Raw genomic sequence first — 23337 nt, 5'->3', positions numbered from 1 at the left:
CGGGGTTTTGTCACAAAGCTGTGTATTGCTTAGTCTTATTACTTAAAAGCGTTTACAAGACGGTTCTGGACCAACTCAGCCTCTCGCTACATGATTCGGAAAACATTCCGATCGCTAATCAAATTTTTTATTTTCTATCGACCGTTTTTGTTAAAACTGCGACATTTCCAGGTACGTGGTCTAAGCTAATCCAAGATAAAAAGAGAGAAGAGATAAGATGAGACCGAGATAAGACCGTATACGTTTTTATCTCCGCAATTTATATGAATATAGAGTTCAATAAATATATAATTATTTTTCTGGGTCGACACATCGTTGTAAAGTTTTATCTAACCGTATCCCAATGTTTACTCTCAAACTATTGAGCGAAACAAGATGGGAGAGCCGAATTGAAGCTTTGAAGCCTTTAAGATATAATCTTGGTGATATATATTATCATGCATTAATGGAGATATATTTTGATGACACAATTTTGAATAATTAATCTGGAAATTCTTCCAGAATTGAAGCAAATGCCCTTCTTTGCTGATGTAATTTGCATTATTAAATTTATGGTGTCAATTGTCGCATGGTACAATATTCTTTTAGAAGTAAATATTGCAAGTAAAATATTACAAGGAAAGGATATTGATATAACATATTCTGCTTCAAATTAGGTAGTTAGAGCTAACTAAAAAATATTTACTAAGATGCAGGAGTGATGAAAGTTATGAACAAGTTTCAATTGATGCTGCTGAGATGGCAAAGATGTTAGAAACAGAACTAAAATTTGACACAAAACATATTCGAAGGAAAAAACAGAAACGGCACTTTCAATATTAAGCTGAAGACCAGGCACCCAATAACCTAAACAGCAATACAAAATAGGTTTCTACTCTCCAGTTTTAGACATGGATATACAATCTATCGAATAGAGGTTCAAACAATTATTGGAGCGACATAATATTTTATTTGCCTTCAAACAAAAAGCCACCTTCAGATATACTTGTCGACTGCAAAATTTTAGAAAATGCTTTGAGTCATAATGCTAACAAAGATATTGATGCTAACGATCTATGCAGTGAGCTTCAAGCAGTAGCTCGAAGACTTTCAAAGTCTATGCCACGACCAGAAGTACTGCTCTTTATAGTGGAACAAAACATTGAAAATTGTGTACCAAATGTTTTTGTAGCTCTAAGGATATTAATAACACTTCAATAAAATTGATGCTTATTAAAACGTAGGTACTTGCGGTCAACGATGTCACAAAACAGACTAGTTGATTTATCAACAATTTCAATTGAGTATGACCAAACTACGACATTAGATTTGAAGAAGTTGATTAATTTTTTTGCAAAAAAGAAGGCTAAAAATTTAATTTTAATTCTGTAATCATGTCTATTTTTTTTTGTTAAATGTGCATTTTTGTTTATTGTTTGGTTAGAAATTCTTTTTTTTTGTTGTATTGTATATTTGAAACTGAAAAATAAATAGTTTACATATAATTTTCTCATGATTTTTCTCTTATGTGTGTGCGTGCATGTTTTATAATAATTTATTAAATTAAAATTTTTGGAAGATACTGAAATTATTTTATTAATAAGTGTCTATTATAATATGTCTAATGATCCCTAAATGTTTTTTTTATTATTTCGAAAAAAATGAGACAATTTGTTTCTTATCATTTCCTTATCCATTGGTTTGTTTATTGGTCTTTTTAATCAGCATTGTTCCCATTTCCATGAATGTTGAGCCATTCTTGGATTTTACAGATATTGAGGTTTTCTATTTCACATGCATACATTATCTTAATTATCGAGGAGGGTGTATCATACAGTTATGCGTATATCAGTTTGTTGCATTTACAAGATTACCCCAGTCTTGTTTTTTTTTTTTTTTTTTACTAGAGTGTGTTAAAATTAAGCAAATCTAATGATAAAAATGACTTACATCAGCAATATATTGATAGACCGATTTTCCTAGAGCCCACTCTGTTGGGGTTTGGCAAGAAATAGAGTTGATATCCGGAAGTCGCCTTGTACTCATCAACAATGTATTGAGTGATTCCGTTAAGTGATTTACTGCATCTATCATCAGTGCAGAATTAAACTGAAATAGTCATATATAAATTATAAGTGAGTATTGGGGTCTAAAAAGTTGAAAAATCAATCTTCTCATTTACAAAACAGTAATAAGACAAGCAGATAATTTTTGTATTTCCGTCTTTATGAATTTTTGTTGGTTATGTTATATTATAATGAATTTATTGACATTAAAAACATTATATCGATACCTATATGATAATACAATAAGTCTATTAAAAATTTAAGAAATTCTAAATGTACAGAAGATGATGTGTGTAAAATGTATTATACTCAGAATAAGGAAAAAATGCGAACACATTTTAATACTACCAAGTTAAAAACTAGGGCTTCGAACCGTAAGTTTTTTCGTGTCGGTTTTCTTTCCGGTTCAAGTAAAAAAATATATGTCTGTTCGATTCCGGTTTTCGCTTCGAAAAAAATAACGGTTTTTACAGTTTTCGGTGCATCTCCGAGTGAATAATCTAATGTTTTCATTTGTATTAAAAAAATATTTTCTACCATAACTTAGCATATGTTATGGTACTTATATAACACGGCGATACGCTCCAAACTCAATTGTTATGCTGAATCGCACGGTCGTAGCCGTAATTTTTTTAAAATTACACATAAAATTTTTATTACACATAGAAATTATGCGAATAATGTCGAAATACGTCACGACAACTGACGTGGGGAGTAAGATCATGTTAATACGCGTGTTTGAACATGTGCCGAACCGAAAAAACAGATATTAAAAAAATAAAAAAATAATGGTTTTTCTGGTTGTCGGTTCAGTTTCAGTCCGAAGCCCTGCTAAATGAACTTGATGTATTACGAGATGAAGTATCGTTGGTAAGTTTTGCTCGTATGTGGTTTATGGTATTTAATATTTTGACAAGAACGCGCTTTTGTTATTTATTTATTTTTATTATTGTTGTTTCTTTTGAGATATGATGAATCGAGAGTTTATTTTGAGATATCAAATAATGAAATTTATATGTTAATTATCTCCAAAAGTAAATCTACGAGGCCCATATTGTTTTGCATTTATATCAGGAATTTATGGAGGTTTACCATGTAGTATAGAAGAAGAATAAAGATTCGGAAACAAGAGACAGGTTATTATCTCTCAGTCGCATAATTTATGCTCTTGGTATCAATTCTAGATTACCTACTAATTTAAACAGATAAATTAAACATCTTACAGTAACGGTATCTGGACTGGGGTCATAAACAGCTTGCTCTTCATTATAATGCAGCTCCCGGAAGACATGGTTTCCACCACCATAGACAACTCGAAACGCAGTGATGTTGGCAGAAGCATTTTGGAATTCGCCGTAGTCCACGGTATGAGCGTCTAATGATGTCAAGATATATGTCTGGAAAATAAACCAAGAAAAACATGTTAATACAAATATGGTTTTCTGAAAAGTTTTCGAATAGACAAAGAAATACAAGCTAGTTCAAGGCGGTAGATCCAAACAAAGTGATACTGTGAAGGTTGAAACATAGATCTAATCATCAAATATGTTACGGAGAGGTATTTACAACGTGAAAAATTATTCTATTTTATGATCGTAAATATTGGAGAGTTAAAATCAAGCGACCCGGGCTAAGTCGGACTGGCGATAGTTTTCTGAAATAGATAGGGCCCGTGTTATGCCCGATAGCGGGTGTGGTTTGGTGGCGTCATTAACTTCAATGACGATAGTTTGCCATTCCCGGCGGATTGTATGAAGGTTAAGATTTGTAACTGACACCTGTTTTCTCATAATTTAACGAGTTTGGTCTATCTAGGCAGGTAGTGAGCTACAAATATAGAATTCTTAAAGCTAATCATGACATAATACCTACATACAATAAAACTTAATATCGTTATTAATAATAAATTGAGGATAACTCCTGGTTATATGACAGCCAGACGTCGGTTTCGGCTTACTCCCCGAAGTGAGGTCAATTTCGTAAACGACAATATTTAAATTAATGGCAAGATTGCCAACAGTGAAATAACCATATAAAAGGCAATCGAAAAATACCGGATTATTAAATTTGTATTATAATTTATTATATTATGAATTATAAAATTTCCAAAACCACTAATATAGTAGGTATCCAACTTTTTGTGGTAAAAGAAACGTTCAAGAAAGTTTATAAAAATTAGTACCTACACCATGAAGCCTGATTGTAAAACTTTTATTTTTAAATTGAGTAAAAGCTACTCACTCGTATTCCATTTGAGATGAGTTGAACTAATATTCTTCATTTATTGATTTATTACATTGGCCAGCGGATGTTCGTAAAAATAAATAATATACGAGTACCTCTATATTATGAGAGTGTACTCTATGGTCCATCATCATGACTGTTACTATTTAACGATCTCACCTGATGAGGTTCCAGCATACCAGCGTCTCTGGCTTGCCGCAGATACTCGAGAATCGTTTCCTTGGAGCAGTCCATAATGATATGCGTCTCTTCAGTGTTTGCGAGGTCTTCGAATATTGGAGAATTAGATTCGCCTGGTGTAAGTTGATGAAGTGTCATTTGACCCATAGATAAGTTTTCAAGAACTTTTTGAATACGGCGAAGACCTACAAATTATTCGATTATGTACTGTGTTCAATTGCTTATACATAGGTTTATTATATAAAACAACTAGCTGACCCAGCAAACGTTGTTCTGCCATATAAATTATTTCTAGTGAATATTTTGGTTGTTAAATAAAAAATAACAAATGTATCGTAAGTGTGTGGGGATGGGATCTATGACAGAAAGAGGAATAGAGCGCTGTAGACGATGACCGCCGATAAAAACAAAAAAAACATCAACCATTCATTTTCTCAATTCAAAATGAGTAATGATGTTCATAATGAATGAATTACCTGTGACAGGATCTCGTTGTTTAATGTTTATGCAATATCCGTCTTGTCCCTTCCATAAAATTAGCGGATATTGGAGAGCGTCGTATGAACGGTGTGTGTCAGCGATGAACTCCAGATTATTGTTTCTTCTTCGAACCACGATTTCTCGCGTCGATGTGCGGTCGCCAACCATGATTCCAGCAATGTCGTCTACAACAGGGACATGGAATCGACGCACGTGCTCTCCAGCTGGTGTTTTATCAGTATTGATGACAATAGCGTGATTGTCACTTTGCAATTCGTGCATGTGTGCTTTGAAGAATTTCAATAATTCATTGTGCTCATTCAACAGGGCGTCCAGTTCGCCGACGATGCGCCTGGCATTAGGCGAATTGAGGCTATTGTAGCCACAACGTGCATCCACATGATTGATGTCCTCACCGCCCATGAAGTAGATTTGTAAAAATTTATGTGGTTCGTTTGGCATTGGCAGCAATGAGCCTACTTTGTGGTATACTTGGCCTTTGATTTTGAACGTAGAATGGAATTGTTGACCATTTGCCGCAGTATTGTGAACTATTTCTGTTGCTCCAAACGAAGTCATTTGGAAGCATGAATTGAATGTGCGAATGGACTTCAGGAACAGGTTTGAATCTGGAACCGTGCCGATGAGCAAGCCGTTCAATGGTTCTGGTGGTATCTCAATTTCTGGTAGTTGCACTTTTCCTAATGCGCAACACATCCCGGCTGACTCATGTTTGAATTTGAGCGCATGACAATGGGGACATTCTTTGTCCATAGCACCAATCAGCACTTTCGGATTCAATATCTGGCTCGTACTCGAATGCGAGACGAAGGAACGAAGCGGATGTTAATGTTTGATGTACTTGTTGGCGTTGTCAGTCATTTGCTCTGCGTATGTTAACTACGAACCGGTGCGCTTGGCTCCGTTCCAATTGTTGTTATTGATTTCGTTCAGCTCGTGCCTCTTGTGATTAAGATACACGCGATTGTGACATGCTTACACGCACATTTTTGTTATCTTATTGGATTTGTTCGTCTGTTTTTTCTGCTCTACTATTTTGCATGTTTGTTGTTTTATTCGTTCGACGGCCCAAATGGCCCCCCTTGCGTCTTGCTGGCATTGTGACTTTGATACACACACATAAAAATAGATAAATTAAAATAAATCGTACAAAATTTTGCACGCACTGCGTTGTAATATGCCGAATGAAATGTCAAAATGACGCGACGCTTCTCTTGAATTCTTCTCGGACGTAGCGCTATCTGTCATTCAACAACATAAATAATTTCGTTCTGTTTGAAATACGAACGATGGTTAAATTTGTTCATACAAAAATAATAAAATCGCGATTAAAAAATGGGAGGGTAGGGGTAGGAGAATGAAAATTTGGGGTTATAGGTATTTTTTTATGTCAAATAATAAAAAAAATACAAAAAAAATTGTCAAAAAAATAAAAGAAAATTTTTCTGGATAGAGACACCCTAATCACCTAGCCGTATAAAATATACTTGTTGACCTATTCTCATATCTAACAAATATACATAAAAAAATTCATAAAAATCGGTCGAGCCATTTCGGAGGAGTTCGACCACAAACATCGTGACACGAGATTTTTATATATATAGAGATTTACATATTTAACTAATAAACCATTTCTTTTATTTAACGAATAGGGCACTTAAGATACCTTGATTTAAAACACAACGCCCGAAAGCCAACATTAACCCACTTTGATGTAAGAACTACTAGTAAAATTTGTCGTAATCAAATAGGATGCCGGTAGCTTGATTTGTTAAAGCACATCCAAGGCACAAATCCAGTGGCCACTGTCAAGTTCAAGTTCTGTCGGGCGTCATATTTTTTTCAAAAATGATCTATAACTAACAATTATTGACATTTCGTCCGTTTAGGTTTAGAAAAACATTGTGAACTTGACAAAGTTCTTCGAAGCAGACGAAATTGGTCTTGATATTTATTAAATTATATGGATTGATTAGATACCTACTAACTGTGTATATTTTAAGTAATATAATGACTTTTCTCTAAGAATAAATAGTTAACAACAATAAAATGGTAAAACAATTTACACAGTGCATATCATATAATTAACATCGAATTTGATCGATTAAATTACGCTAGAATCGCATCAATCGATTCAATCGTATCTTCCTACAAGTTATTACCATCTCAAACTGGTCTCTTGGGCCTTGGTCTTAGGGATGGCGACGTGCTAGTGGGTTGGGTCATTTTGTGGAGTTAATCAGGTTACCGAGGCGTTATGAGCACCGCCCTGGTACCGGATTTTAGAATAATGGTGCCTAGTTACTATTTTTACATAGCCTTTTTTTGGTTAAAAGTATATTATATACTATTTATTAAATACCTAACATGAAGTTCGATTGGATAAAACTATATTTTTTATAATTGTTTAGTACTTTGTCATGATGATAAATTTATTTGGAAGAATATGTAAAAGATATTTAAAACTAAAAATTGAATATTAAATAGGCTTTATAAATAGTATTACAAAAAACCCATACCTCAAAGGGAAACTAGTTAAAAGTTTGCGATTCAATAAGACAACTTCCAGACGAGGCGAAGTCTTCAAGCTTTTATTTTATTATTTTTTTTTGAAAATATTGCCGGAGCTCACGATTAAAATTTTCTTCGAAAACTTAACCAAATTACTATTATAGGTAAATACAAACTAGTTTGCAAAATCCCACGTTTTATAAAATAGAAAAATGATATTCATAATCAATTGATTTAAGTTTTGTATTTTTTCAATTGCGACTCCGTACAAAAGAAAATTACTGCAAATTCATTTAATTTTATTGATGAATATATTATATATAAATGTATCTATTCTATACAAATTATAGAATAGGGTAAGAGCTACTATTATGGGCCATCTTCAATTATTGGCCACTTGCTTCAATTATCTAATCCAACCGGATTCCGGCGTCCTGGTAGGCCACTAAATACTATCTATATAGTGTATACGGCGGAGCTACGGGATGCTGGTTTAACCTGAAACGCAAGCAAGAAGACTGGCGAGGGATTTATAGTCTAATAATTATGGTAAGCCTACCTATAAGCTTATTTTAGAACGCGTCCAGAAGATATTTCTTCGATGTCTTTATTTTAAGACATAATTTATAACTATTTTCCTTTTGATAATACGTCAAATGATTATTTTCCAACTGCCTTGCTGGCATGCTTACTTTTCACTCTCTTGGATCTTGTAGGTCTCTTCTGCTTTTGAAACATTTTTGCCTATTATCGCGAGGAATGGTTTCAAATCCTGGTGTCCTAATGAATTTGAATTTACATGCGTCTGTAAATGACCTACGTGGTCGCAGCCATGATTATTCTGGATAGGAACAGTTTCCTCATGTCAAGCCTATCAAGTACCATTAGCGAGGGGTGCAAGACTAGTCAATGCACTCCCCACGTAGACATTTTCGGAGACGTGCTATGTATTTTGTATTCGAAATTTTATTTTTCTGTATAAAATTGTATATTTTTTGTTTTCAAAAATTGTATTATGTTGTATAAAATTGTACTTTTATTTATTATTATTATTTTATATATTCTCTTCTTCTCTTTTGTGAGGGTAATATTTGTTATAATGTAAATCTCATGTTATGCACATCTTGAATTTAGATTTGTTATGTCCACAATGTTTTGTTTTCTTAAATAAATAAATAAATATTAGTTACCTGAGACAGTTTATATTCATAAAGATATAATTTGAACCCACCATCGTTATCTTCATAAAGGATAGAGAAAGATTCCCAGTCGGAGTCCACGACAAGATCAGCAAGCGACTTCTCGAAAGTTTGGTGATCGGGATAAAAGTTGAGTGCCATCGGGGCGTCGGCGAATTCCTGGGGAGGATCGAGGGATGAAAACGTCTGGAAGTTTGGAATCTTGAGAGTCTTGCAGATTGATTCGACGATGCCACGCGTCTCTCGGGATTCGGGACCAAAGATGGCCATGACACCTTCGCTTGTCAGGTTGCAAGCTTAAAAATAATAACGAAAATATACATAAATGTTTATCAGCGTTAGAAAAATATTTTTATGATACACGAGAAAAAAGGAGCTTTCAAAAAAAGCTTTAATATAATAAAATATATTTTTCATGTATTGAAGCAAAACATTCAAAAAAGTATTATGCTAGTAATAAAAATGAATAATCACATTAAATAAATTTCACCATTATAGTTAAAATAAACAGGACATTTCCACCGGGACAGATGCTATGTAAATTATTTCACATGGAAATGAAATGAAATGCAGTGAGTCAACATTTTTTTAATAACACAACGAATACTGTTTTTGAAATACGATAGTCTGTTGAAACTGTGTGGCGATGATAGCAAAAAATTAATTCAACGTTGCTCTTTCCTATAAAAATGGTAGCAGTAGTTTATTTTATCTATCATCGGGATGACAAGTAGAATAGTAATTATTTAAATTGCTTGTTTATGTGCTAAATAAACATATATATTTTTAAAACGAAATCTACGATTACCTATTTAGATGTATCTTTATGATGATATATTGGTAAATAATTAATGTGTGTTAATTAGAGTGTTTTTATATGTGGAGTTTTCTATATGTACTTAATACAATTTCACGAAAAAATTCTCATAAGTTTTAATTAATACATAATTATTAGGTATATTATATTATTATATTCATATATTTATATTCTTTTTAATGCAACAATAGGCCACGAGGCCCAACAAAGTTAGAAGTTTAACAGTACTGTAGTAATATACGATCACAAACACCCAGGCATTATTGTGACCTCTCCAAGTCGAACTCAGCGCCAATGGATGAAAAACCAGCGCCTTACGCACTGGACCCCGAGGGCCGCCTTTTGAAGCGTTTCTTCAAATCACTACTATGGGTTCAACCCGAAATGATTTTTTTGTCATACTGTCGAAAAGATCGAGATGCCATTGCAATAGACAATTTTGTATTTGGTGATTTGGCAATACACAATTAATGGTCCATAAATAAAAAAGAACAATGATTACCTACTCATGACGTCTTTTTTGGTTACTTACTTAGGTACTGTACGATTTTACGAGATTGTTAATCTCAATAATGATGGTTCATTATCAGTAGCATGCGGTTTGCAGATACAGGGCATCCCCAGAATTATTCGTAAAATATGTATCTATAGTCTAAGGTAAAATATAATATAGCATCCAGGCTCAAGAGTCAAGACAGTCCATGCTACTGCAGTGTTGCCATGTCTACTGAAATTTCAGTAGATCTACTGATATTTTTTGCCAATATCCTACTGAATTTTTGATTTTTTTCGAAATTCAAGAAATCTACTGATATTTGTGTTTCTCCATAATTGTAAGTTTACTGATGATTATTTTAATAATAAACTTGAAATGATTTACGCACGATCCTTTTTAATGTGTTACACTTATAAATTGACGAAGAAAGCATTGTAACTCTACCCAAGAGCGCTATTTTACCCATTAATATCATCATTGTTTACAATAAATTAATATTATTAATTATTTTTATCCTTATTAGTCTTAAATTATATCTAATATACTACATTTTCCAAAATCTACTGATATTTTATGAAATCTACTGAATTTTTTGTCAAAATCTACTGAAATTTTAAATTTTGACTTGGCAACACTGCATGATAGGTCCCTGGATGGAGCACACGCACATTTTACTCGCCATACATAATAATTATCCAGCGTTGCAACATATTTATATATCCATTTATTTGAGTTGAATATTAAAGATTATGAACGTTTGCGACGTAACGCGGTACATCTTATGACTGTGTTGTTGACAAGGTCTGCCATGCATTGACTTGTACCGGGACGCTATTGTTGTTATTAGTATGTTGATATTTATTGCGCAATTCCAGAATACATTTTATTTAAAAAATATAATTGTTTTCATGACTCTATATTACACATTGATTGAGACTGTCACACCAGCTTTTTCACATTGAATATTGGATATAAATATTATATTTTTTAGAATAATATAATATCAAAGCTACCATTCTGCACTAAACAAAATTATTAGCTGCTCGGCATGATTCAATTAACTACAAACTCTAAGCAAATAGTAAACATTTTCCGACGCCATCCCTACTCGAAAAAATTACCGCACACCACTGTTCATTATACTTATTTTAAAAATATAATATTAATGTTATACCAAGTTTTTCTGCTTTGTAGCTGTCGATGGAAGAAACAGTGCGGATTAGTGGTACAAACTCTATCCCGCTGCGAAGGTTGTTCCTCTTTACGGCGTACCGGAATGCCATCTGGGACGCAGGGTCATTGTCGTGGAATATGCCACCTGAAAGCATCAAATACACAATCACTCACCTTTAAATTTAATCTGATGGCAGGGAAATCGAGTATTCCTATTGTCTTTAGATTCGTTTCTGTTATGGGAGGCACATGGTCTGCGCGCATTTTGTAGAATAATTATTGTTGCGTTTCTATTATTTCCCGATGCACGTGCAAGTCGATAATAAGATTTTGATGTGAATGATAATACTACTCACTAGATATAAACATCGCAATGTTTCGAGACACTTGTTTTCATAATAGAAATCGAATGAATACAATATGATTAATTTAAAGTATAGATATTATACCTATTTACCGAATATTAGGTAGGTATTTAGTAAATTTAAAATATTTGTTTGTTTATCCAATATTTATAAGTTATTTTAGAGCCCCGCAACAACTAACAAAATGTTTACATCGAAATATCAAATATATAAAAGCAGTAATCGTCTGGTTTTTATTCTTTATTTATTACTTATCTTAAATTATCTGTCACGCACGAGAAAAAAAAATATGAACAATGTATACAAAAATATGTGTAAGAAAGAGTGAAAGACAGCATATTATTAAAAAAAATGGAGGAATCGTTTATTTTAATCGGGTTGTGAAAGAAAAGTAATGATACTCTCATAATATTTGAAACCATATTGCGTCATCCGGATAAAAATGTTGTTTGCTCATGGTCCGGTAATGATCTCCATTGGACGTAATGCGAACTCCGACCTCATTTTTGAAGAAATAAGATCTGATGATGCCACCAGCGTATAAACCGCACCAAACAGTGCATTTTTGTGGATGTAATTGAATCTGTAATGTCTTTTCTGGATTGGTTTCACTCGTGCTGAAATTTTGCCAAAAATGAGCCTCATTACTGGACGCAATTTTGTGAATAACTTCTATAAGTTGCGTGAATCGACGACTGATTTTCAAAGTAAACTTGGATAATTTCATTGAGCGCAGTATCACAGCTCAGGTTGTCAGTTAACCCTTTTCTTAGTTCTATCCAAGCAAAACAAATACTTGTTACAACCTCCAATTTGTGGAGGCCCATATGATCTTCTAAGGATCGGACATGATATAAAAATAGATTGATGTTAAGTATTTCCATTGTTTCCATTATTTGCACTAACTGACAAGTACTACTCAAATACACTGTTACTGCAACCTTTAATGCAGACCATTTCTAGAAATCATAAAAATAAATCTACGTTTAATGTGTACATACAAAGATTTTCTTACAGCAAGAGTATTTGAACAATGCATTTGAGAAAGAAAAGGGTAGATAGTTGAACGAAGAGCGAGCGACGCAGGCGAGATTTTCTTTGTAAGTTTTCAGCGCGCTATCTGGTGCTGGTGGGCGAAGGCTCGAGAAAAATCTGCCCCCTGGGAAATGATCGGAGGAAAAGTGCATGCGATATTTTACAATGTAGCTGCCTGTTGAAGCCGCAACTCGCTAGACCTCGATATTATGAAATGCTTTTCAACACAAATGCTCCCGCAAAAACAATTTTATGAGAGGAGTTTTATTAAACCTTACGTAGAGTAAATTTAAAATGACACATAAGCTTTCGAGATATACCAGATTTTCGTTTAGACAAGACTATTATTTTAGTAATATCTGATTCAACTGTAGTTGGCGTGGAAACTTTAATGGTGTAAAATAACGGGTTTTTAGCATTGCAGTTTCAGTATATAAGGAAACAATAATTGTCATCAGGTGGAGGGTTTTTAAGAATATTAATTATTTTACCCTACTACGTTTTCCGTAAGAGGACAGATGCAGAGATGTAACTGTTAATTATTATTAACCCAACTAACATAGAGGTTGCGCTGTCACCAAATCATGACAGATATGAGAAATGTATGTGACATCTACCAAAATAGGCAAGCGTATCACATTGTATTTCATTTATTTTATTTTTATTTTATTTTATTATTACACGCAAGATAAACAAACCTGAATTTAGACTGACATCTAAATCGAATATGATACTAATAAATAGTTCAAGAAATGAAAATATAATTATTATTAAATTCTACAGGTTTTTAAAAAGTATGTCGATAGCTATTTCGGTTGTAACACCATTATCAAGACTATTCAGATAGGCCGTTTGCCTTTGCTTAAATACTATACGTGTATAGATAGAGACAGAATACATTTTCTTATTCGTTCCAGCAATATTATGAATTTGTACACTTATAATTAGGTATTACTGTCTATGCTACATTGGTCAATCTGGCAGGCCAATAAAAACTCGTTTGGAGGAGAAGATATAATGCTGAGCTCTACGGGCTGTACGAAGATTGCAGCGCAGTTCACTGCGATGGCTAGGTCATGTGCACCGTATGAATGATAATGAACCGGCAAAGAGAGTGATGTCCAGCAATCCAATAAAACGTAGAAGAAGAGGGAGGCCAAAGATTCGTTGGTTGGATGGAGCTGCCAGTGACTGCCGTATTCTGGGGGTACCAAATTGGAAAGCGGTCACACTGGATAGGGACAGGTGGAGGGAGCTGTTGGAGGAGGCCAGGACCCACACGGGGTTGTTGCGCCCCTGATGATGATGACGATGAATGAATATGACAAATAACAAATTCAAAACGTTCACAACATGACATAAAGATAAGTGTTTACAATATAAAAAAAAACATGGAAACACATGAGTGAACTAGATCCTATCTTCTATCTAGATCCTATCTTCAAAACCTATAAAATAACGTCCACCCGAACATTCTCACGTAAGCAGAATATGTTTATATTCGAAGTCATTTTTAATTGATAGTTATTGCGATCCCAATTGGCATTACTCTTGTTAGGTTAGTTCTACTTAACGGGTAGCCGGCTTTAAATAAGACGCTGTGATACTAAGGTCATAAATTATTATTTCAAATCAATCACTGAACACTGAAAATGAAGAAAACAAAACATAATAATTTAATGGAGTACAAATTAATGGATTAAGTTACACTGCTGACAATTGATACAATTTCGGCTCTATTTTTGTCAGCAGCATTTTTAAATCACTGCGATTAGTTATTTTTAGCCGACTTTTTTAGCAAATGATTTGAACCATGCTTGCTTGTAAAATATACTACACAACACCTGAAAAATATACGAGTTTTTAAACTTGTTTTTGTGCTTTCTTTTTGCTTTCACCTCCCTCTTATTTATATTCAACACAGCCTTATTGGTTCCGAGACAACTGCCGCCCCCTTGGATCGCCCCAGTGACCCCTAGATGGCAGTATTATTAACGCGATACTTTGGGAAGCACTGGTCTAGTCCAATGTTGAGGTTTAATAGCTAAACAATTTTTTTCCCACGAATCAGTTCTTACAGCTTTAAAAACTACATACCTACATGCAATATTATCTCAATAACACGAAACGGAACGCAATTTTCAAAGAAGCCAAGAGCCGGAACGGTATCTTTTAGAATTTCACGAACAGGAACGGCGCTCCGGTGCGTTCCGGTCTATTTCGAGCCCTGATTATAACGTAATAAATCATAAATAATGCTATTATATTTGAACCCAAGTCAATCGCAATCCAGGTGACCAGATTTGGTTAAATACTATCTAAGCTGAAATTTAATAAACAGTATGCATCCGAGATGTTTCATATCATTTCTAATTCCGTTAATAATAAGTAATTCTGATTAACATAACTAACTAAAATCCTTTGTCAGGTTCTCTTTTTGAATTACTTACCTAATTTAATATTCATTTAATTCTCAATTATTATTATGCATTAAATTTAACAATATATTAACATTCTTCATTGAATATACATAAATTGAAACTACTTCAGAAACATAATATTAATTAAATGTCTTAGACCCACTCCATTACAATCCGGGCGACTGGGTCAAATATTGTAAATGTAACTAAAACATATAAATATATCTTTTAGAAAATAGTCCTATTCATTTATTATACATTAATCTTGTACGATGTCATATTTTTTCCTAGATTTTTTCTAATATGTATGTTTTTGAAATGTTTCCAAATTATGTTTGTTCAATAGATAATGATATATTCTTAAATCTTTTGAATTATCCATTGGATAATAAAATATTAAATCATTTGTGCAAATACAATAACACAAAAATTTGAAGAGATCTCTTACACTGACTAATAATCAAGGGTAAGTACCTTGATTCAAACCATAAAAGTTAGTCGCTAATATTTGCAATATTTTTTAAGTGAATCAAGTTCATGACCAATAATTATTAATTTCGTTATAATTAGGTAGGACGCAGGTGACTTAATTGGCTAAAGTACATTGGCCGGAATTTGATGTTTATTTCCTGTCTGGCGTTTTTCATTTTTTTTTCTAATAGAGTTTAGAGGTGTTTCCAAATTATGTATGTACGTATGTATATATTATATGTCTAAGGATTTTCAAAATAATATAATATTATGTCCATAGTGAATCTAAATACAATGTTTTACAACAGGTTTTCCTCGTAGTCTTGTTAGTACACAAACAGCGTAAAGCAAAGCCAATCGAGGTGGGAGTGTGCATATAGATGTAGGGTTATTGGTTTGAAATTTGAACAGAGGCGCATTGAGACAGCACGCTGGGCGATAAACGGAGCCTTATTCACTACATTTCCAAGAAAATACATAAACCGTAATGATATCGTAAACTGGCGGATAAGAAAAGTACTATACAGGATGGCGAAAGTACTCTCTTTTCAGATGTGTTAAATTGAATGATACAAAAAAGGATAGCAAAAAGACCATTGTATTTTTTTAGCAGAAAGACAAGTGCTTTTGAAGATGTTGTTATAACACTTAAAAAATATGTTTTCTTATAATAATCCATAGCCTTGGTAATGACTGCTTGTTTCAGAGTGTGTTCAGAAAAAAATTCTTCGACACCTTTATTTTAATGTATATAATTATTTTCCCTTTGACAGAGTATTTTCCGACTAATTTTCTTCGAGATACGCTCGTCTTTCATTCTCTTGAAGCTCGTAGGTTACTTTTGCTCTTAAAGGATTTTCCCCTGCTCTCACGTGGTATAGTTTACAATCCTGATATTCTGGAAAATTTGAATTTTTATGCACCCGTCAATTACATGCGTGGTCGCAGTCATGACCTATTTTTGGTGTAAGCTGTTTCCTCATGTCAAGCTCATCAGGCACCAATAGCGAGGGCTGTGCGGCTGGTCAATGCACTCCCTGGATATGTAGACATTTTTAGCGATGCATTATGTATTTAGTTTTTAAAATTCTATTTTATTATTTAATTTGTATTTTTCTTGAATTATTGTTGTTTTTTTAATTTTATTTCTGTTCTATAAAATTATTTTATGCTTTGTTTTTTTATTTACTAAGTTGATTTACCTGTACTTTTTCTTCTAAAACGTCTTGAATTAATAATATGTTATGTGTTCAATGTGTCTTTTTTTAATAAATAAATAATAAATAAAATAAAATAGAATTAAAAAAAAACACATATTGCATCGCTAAAAATGTCTACATATCTAGGGAGTGCATTGACCAGCCGCACAGCCCTCGCTATCGGTGCCTAGTGAGCCTGACATTAGGAAACAGCTTTCACCCAAAATAAGTCATGGCTGCGATCACACGTCATGTAATTGACGGGTGCATACAAATTCTTAAAGTCCTAAAATTCTAAATGTTATACTACCTACACAATACATACTTATAATACGAGGGTGGGTCAATAAGTACTTAGAAAAGCCGACAGGTGGCGCGACTAGTACTGTAAGCGGTTTGTTTTCATGCAGCGGCACTACCGATTGAGTATACTGCGAAGTTTCAATCAGATTGGTCCGGTTGTTGTGTGTTTCTCGTACATTTAAAAAAAAAATTTGCTTGTGAAAAATGGAAAAATGGAAAATGGAGAAAATTGAGTTTAGAGCTGTTATTAAACATTTTAATATAAAAGGGTTAACAGCAAAGGAAATAAAAAATGAGTTGGATTTAGTTCACGGCATATCTGTTCCTTCACTTGCAAATATTTATAACTGGTTAAATGAATTTAAACGTGGTCGTACATCAACAAAGGATGAACCACGCTCAGGACGTCCTGTAGAGGTGACTAAACCAGAAATGATCAATAAAATCCACCATATGGTGTTAAGTGACCGAAGATTAAAGTTGAGTGAGATAATTGAGGTTACAGGGATCTCAAAAGGTAGCGTCATTTCTATTTTACATGACAAATTGGGCATGAAAAAAATTTCTGCAAGATGGGTGCCGCGTTTGCTCACAGTCGACAATAAACGCAATATGGTGGTGGCCTCTAAAGCCCTGTTGTCGCTCATGCAACGCAATCCGGATGAATTTTTTCGTCGCTTTGTGACTGTAGATGAAACATGGATACACCACTATACTCCCGAGACGAAAGAACAGTCAAAGCAGTGGATTGCGAAAGGCGAACCATGTCCAAAGAAGGCGAAAACCGTAAAATCAGCTGGTAAGGTTATGGTTACTGTATTTTGGGATGCACGTGGAATTATTTTCGTTGACTATTTGGAAAAAGGAAAAACAATAACAGGGGATTATTATGCATCTTTATTGGACCAGCTAAAAAACAAAATTGAAGAAAAACGGCCTCATTTAAACAGGAAAAAAATCCTCTTTCATCAGGACAATGCCCGTGTTCACACATGTTTACGATCAATGGCTAAAATTGAAGAATTGAAGTTCGAATTGGTCGACCACCCACCGTATTCGCCAGATTTAGCCCCCAGTGACTTTTTCCTTTTCCCAAACTTAGAAAAATGGCTAAGTGGACAACGTTTTTTTTCAAATGAAGAAGTCATCGATCGGACAAATGCTTATTTTGAGGACCTTCCGAAAACTTATTTTTCTGACGGTTTAAAAAAAATTGAGAAACGTCTAACCAAGTGTATTGAGCTCCAAGGAGATTATGTTGAGAAATAAAAAAAAATACAAGAATAAAAACTGTTTTAATGCTTTTTTCTAAGGAATTATTGACCCACCCTCGTACTAACATTTTTTTACGAAATAACTTTAAAAAAGATTATTTCACTTATATGAAATGTGGGTATTTGTATCCACAGCCGTTTAGTACTAGAAAATATAAATAAATGATAACTATAATAATATAGGTGTACCATGCAGGAGTCGTACGTTTTTTTGCACTTCCACTAAAGCATTATAATAGGAATAATATATTATGTTTTCTCACTCAAACTAGGTCGCCGATTTTGGCATCGTAAAATACACAGATTATAATTTAATATCAACAATAACAATAATGATTATTATTTTCATAGTCTAAAATAATTATTAATACCAAATACCCAATTTACAACCGCTAAAAGAGATTATAATCTTTGTTTTATAAAGAAAATCAAATTTATTTTAGTTATGTTGCATCAACGATATTTTTCGTAACTTATGTTATTTGAACATATTATCTAAATAATTTTGAAAACACTCATAAGAAAATATAGTGAATAGAAAAAAATAAGTTCTGTGTTGGCAAAATTATGTATGTTCAATAATTAGAATGGTACATTCTAAAATCTTATGAATTATTTGTTGAATACAAGAAATAGTTAATTATATTAATTGATTGCGTCATATCTTCTAAGTCCGTTACTAGGTGTCTCTGATTATACATTGTATATAATTAAGATGTTAAAATCAATTTGAATACAACAAAAACCAATTATATAATATATAATGTGATATATAGTGAGAATTGATTTTCCCTGAAGTAGGCTGTCATAATATGGGGAAGCCAAACATCGTGAGAAGATTTGAAAGGCATAAAATTTTCTGGCATTGGATGTTCATATCTATTTCTACACCCAACTACAGACATTGTGATAAAATAAACTACTTTAAGAGTCTATAGCCAATAAATATTTATATTGCTATAAGTATTGTGTAGGTGTAGCCTAATATTCTAATACCTTGTAGGTCTTCACTTGAATAATATTTCTGCCACCCAAACAAATTAAAAACAATGGTTTCAGAGGCACAGTCAAGTAAATTGGTATTAAAATCTCTATACACTTTTACAAAAGCTTTGCTTTTGTTTATAATAAATAAAAATAAAAAAGCCTTTTTATTTCTTACAAACACAAAAAAAGTAAATGACAGTGGATTGACTATATCTAATGTACGTATAACCTATATTTATATCTATTATGATTTTGTGCTTATTGCTTTTGTTTATAATACAATTTAAATCTTGACAATTGACCATGCAATAGTTGCATCCATTACATATTGTTTCCGAGTTGTTTTCTTGAATATTCAATACTGAGAATATACACAATACAGAGGTGTGGAGATGTGGAGAGGTGTGGAGAGAGTGTGGAGAGAGAGGCTGTTAAAATTCGACATAACTAATGCACACAGCACTTTGTCAAGTTATTTTGATTTCATTTAACTAGGAATAGGTATACTTTGCAGATGGTGCTGGTTAGTTTTTCAATTAAAACCTGCCCAAACCTAACCATAATAGTTAAGGCAGCGATTTCCAAACTGGGAGGCGCGGAGTGTTGCAAAGGGAGCCGCGAAAAGTTTAACACAATTAAGGTAGCCACAGGTTTGCAGTTTGCAAATGCATAATTTATAAAACGGCTGCTAGTTATAAACTACACAAAAAACAGTCATATAAAAGGTTTTTTGCAAACCTGTCTGAAAATATGGAGACTAATTTTATAATACCTCACTTCTATACTATTGTGAAGCGCGCTGGCTATCTCGCGAAAAAATGAGATAAAAAGGTCAAATCATAATGTTGAAATTTGAGGCAAATTTGTTTAGGAACGATAATTTCGTTGTTAAACTTGTCTATTTTGTTGAAATTTAAAAAAAAGCTGACTGAATAAATTAATGCAAGGACCACTAGTCCATTCACTGATTTTAAAAGACAAAGGGAAGACATTCATAAAAAATTGGAGCTTTGGAAATCAAAATTACAAAAAAAATAAGTTTGCCATGTCTCCACTTTTAAATGATTTCTACGCCAGATATAAAAATCTATTTCCTAAGTTCTTGGTTAGTTTGCTAATGCATTTTTCACATTATTTTATTAATAGTAAAAAAGTCACCTGCGGCGCTGCTTGGTTTTAGAGCTGTTAAATATGTGGTTGAAAGGTCTTGATCTGGGGGCCCGCTTCAAGATGTGGGGCCCATAATAGAATCTATTTGGCAATGAACGATGATGAATTTGGATTGAATACTGTTGAAACGGATTGTGCTAATAAACAAGCACATTCGTCACATGAAATATATTTTTTAAAAAAAGTAGCAAAACCTTGTTTATTTTGTTACAACGTTTTTATTAGGTCGTATTCTTATTTGTTCGGTGATTGTTTATCCAGTACAAATCTTGAAATCGATTTTTAACTAACTTTCCGACTAGCTAAACATTTGAAACTTTTAGAATATATCAGAACACGATGCCAATGCATTTTTTTAATACTTTCAGCTATCTTTAAGTAGAATTGATTGTTAATTCTGTTTTGTATGAAAAGTTATTTTGGAAGAAATCCGTAATCCAATCCACTATTATTGGTTGCTAGGGGTCTGGGGTCCTAGCAACTAAATTATTAATATATACGTGCGTTACTATGGAAATCAATATGAATGACGTTGGCGGCTCTCGTGGTGCAGTGCGTAAGGCGCTTGCCTTCCACCCGAGAGTTCTTGGGCTCGATTCCCGATCAGGACACACAATATTCATGTGTTTGTCTCAAAGCCTGGGTGTTTGTGATTGTTCAAAATTACTAACAAACCACCTTGTACGAAAAAGCAAGGACATGGTTATTAATAATTCTAAAAAAAAAAAAAAATATGAATGACGTCAAAATAACATCTCAGTATTATTTCTATCAAGTAAAATTTTTTGATCGTTTAAGCTAGTCAAGTCAAGTTTATATGAGTCAACAGAAAATTTAAAAACGTTGTATATACTTACAAAGTTCTTTTTATCTTGTAATTATTTATATATTTTTTTTCATTTTTGTATGTATACATTGTTGACTATTTAAGAAGGTGTCAGTATTATTTAATGAAATAAAGGGAGGGGGGAGGGGGGGGGGGAGGCGCCAAGATTAGATTTTTTAAAAATGGAGGCATAGTAACATAAAGTTTGGAAACCACTGAGTTAAGGTATGCTATGGGCAATCTGACAAAAATAGTGCACACATTTTCAGTCATACTTATTTGTTTGAATTTTCGTTGAATTAAGAATATAATATATTATAGATAGACGGTGTTGGGTATTGGCTAGTTTTTTAAAATTAATTAGCTCAGTCTAACTCTAAACCAAACCATAAACGATAAAAACTATTATTCACTATATAAATATATATTTAATGGCATAATTTTAAATATCTTAAAGATAAACAAATATTTTTTAACTATTAATTATCTACTATGACTTAGATTAGGCATAGTTTAATTAAATTTTAAAAACTATCAAACACTATCTATAGTTCAACGAAAACAAATATGTGTGACAGGCATAGTTTAGTGTGCACTTTAGGTCGGATCTAAATAGACTATCTCCACCCTTCGCCACTGCATTACAGAGACTATAAGAATGTAAAATTCTTATAATTAAATATACATAATTTTGTTGTTATATTCTTTCACTATAATTTTATTAGTTTTAGAAGCTAAAAGCTTTTTTGCAATATAACAAATCAAGCAAATTTTCATCACTTGTTTTTCTACTTGATCTTCTACATAATATTTTATAATTGTAATATTTCAGGGAATTGTATTGTTTTAATTTACCATATAAATAAGAAATTGCTGTATCCTGTGTCAGTATGTATTTGCCTCTGGTCAGTGCGTATAATAGTGCTGGAAGTTAATCGATTAGAATTTAAATTCAAAACCCATCAAAGTATCCTATACTTATACCTAAAAATATGATAATGGATAAAACTTCTTTTGGTTTTTAATTAATTGCCAGTTATAACTTAGTTTAATCTTATATGCGTATTAATTTAATATAATATTCAATATACTTACCAATTTTAACTTGTTTCTTAGAATCTGCGTGCACTACAAAATAAACCATAAACAAAATCAATACTACTAGCATCATTGGCAAGTCTTTGAAAACACTTAACTTCATTATAGAAGTGATAAATATTCGGATGACATAAAAGTATTAATTTACACAAATTGTTACACAGCACGAGCACCGATTACAATTTTTGGCAAAATATAACACTGTGATTTTTAAACTATTGGCATAAAATAATACTCAAGCTATAACGTTGGCAATTATCACATAACTGGTAGCCACGACTAATTATTACATGTGGTGTAAAAATGCCAAAACGAGAATAACAAACACCATACAGTTTACTAATGACCATATTATGCGTTGTTTAATGAATGTTTTAATTTAGCTCTTAAATAATTTGACCTCTTTTATCGGATGTTATGTCATCATGTGAGATATACAATATGTATACTTCTGTTTAAATTTACGTAGAATTTGTTATTTGAATAATATTATCATTATTTTAAAAGTATGATAATAAATGTATTATTACGAATTTACCATATTATCTCAAGATTATCAAGTCAAAATGGTTTAAGACAATTAATTTAAACATTCATGAGTCAACTCTATACTAATAATAACATTTAAGTGTCTATCTCTCGATCCGTTTATTCGGTTATAACTTATAAACTTACTTACTTCACCATTACACACACCAGTGTAAGCGTGTAAGACAAGCACAAGGTCGCACCACTTCCCTCAGTCTATCTCCAAGTCATGCGCTTCCCGGTATGTGAGACCTGCAGCGCGTAGATTGGTTTTGTAGCAACGCTACATAGTAAGGGAGGATCGGCCATATCGGTGAACCTGCGACACACATGTCAGCCAGCGCTCAAAATGGACAGAGGCGCACCGGAACGCAGCACCGGTTCATGAAATCGCCAAAAGTATCGCTCCGTCTCTTGGAAAATTTAATAACCACTTTCCCTATAATTACGTATTTAAATTTAATATGAAACTTGTCGGACTCGTGGTAAAAAATA

General features: G+C 32.9%; 1 protein-coding gene across 1 annotated transcript in view; it reads right to left on the bottom strand.

The window, feature by feature from the left end:
- Positions 1–22674, bottom strand: part of LOC147075986 (glutamate receptor ionotropic, kainate 1-like) — a 46186-nt gene extending 23512 nt beyond the window's left edge. Inside the window, exons 1-6 of the mRNA XM_085942325.1 lie at positions 22312–22674; positions 11168–11311; positions 8713–8976; positions 4449–4654; positions 3269–3442; positions 1930–2088 (exon numbers count right to left, since the gene is read on the bottom strand). Of these exons, the coding sequence (XP_085798451.1) occupies positions 1930–2088; positions 3269–3442; positions 4449–4654; positions 8713–8976; positions 11168–11311; positions 22312–22417 (1053 nt within the window). The 5' untranslated portion in view covers positions 22418–22674. The remainder of the gene's footprint in view (positions 1–1929; positions 2089–3268; positions 3443–4448; positions 4655–8712; positions 8977–11167; positions 11312–22311) is intronic.
- Positions 22675–23337: the final 663 nt, after the last annotated feature.

This window comes from Rhyacophila brunnea, unplaced genomic scaffold (genome assembly GCF_057557595.1).
Source record: "Rhyacophila brunnea isolate RB1 unplaced genomic scaffold, BYU_Rbru_1.0 scaffold_14, whole genome shotgun sequence".
NCBI classification, from domain to species: domain Eukaryota; kingdom Metazoa; phylum Arthropoda; class Insecta; order Trichoptera; family Rhyacophilidae; genus Rhyacophila; species Rhyacophila brunnea.
The sequence above is the reverse complement of the archived record's forward strand: the minus strand, read 5'-3'. Positions and strand labels throughout refer to the sequence as shown.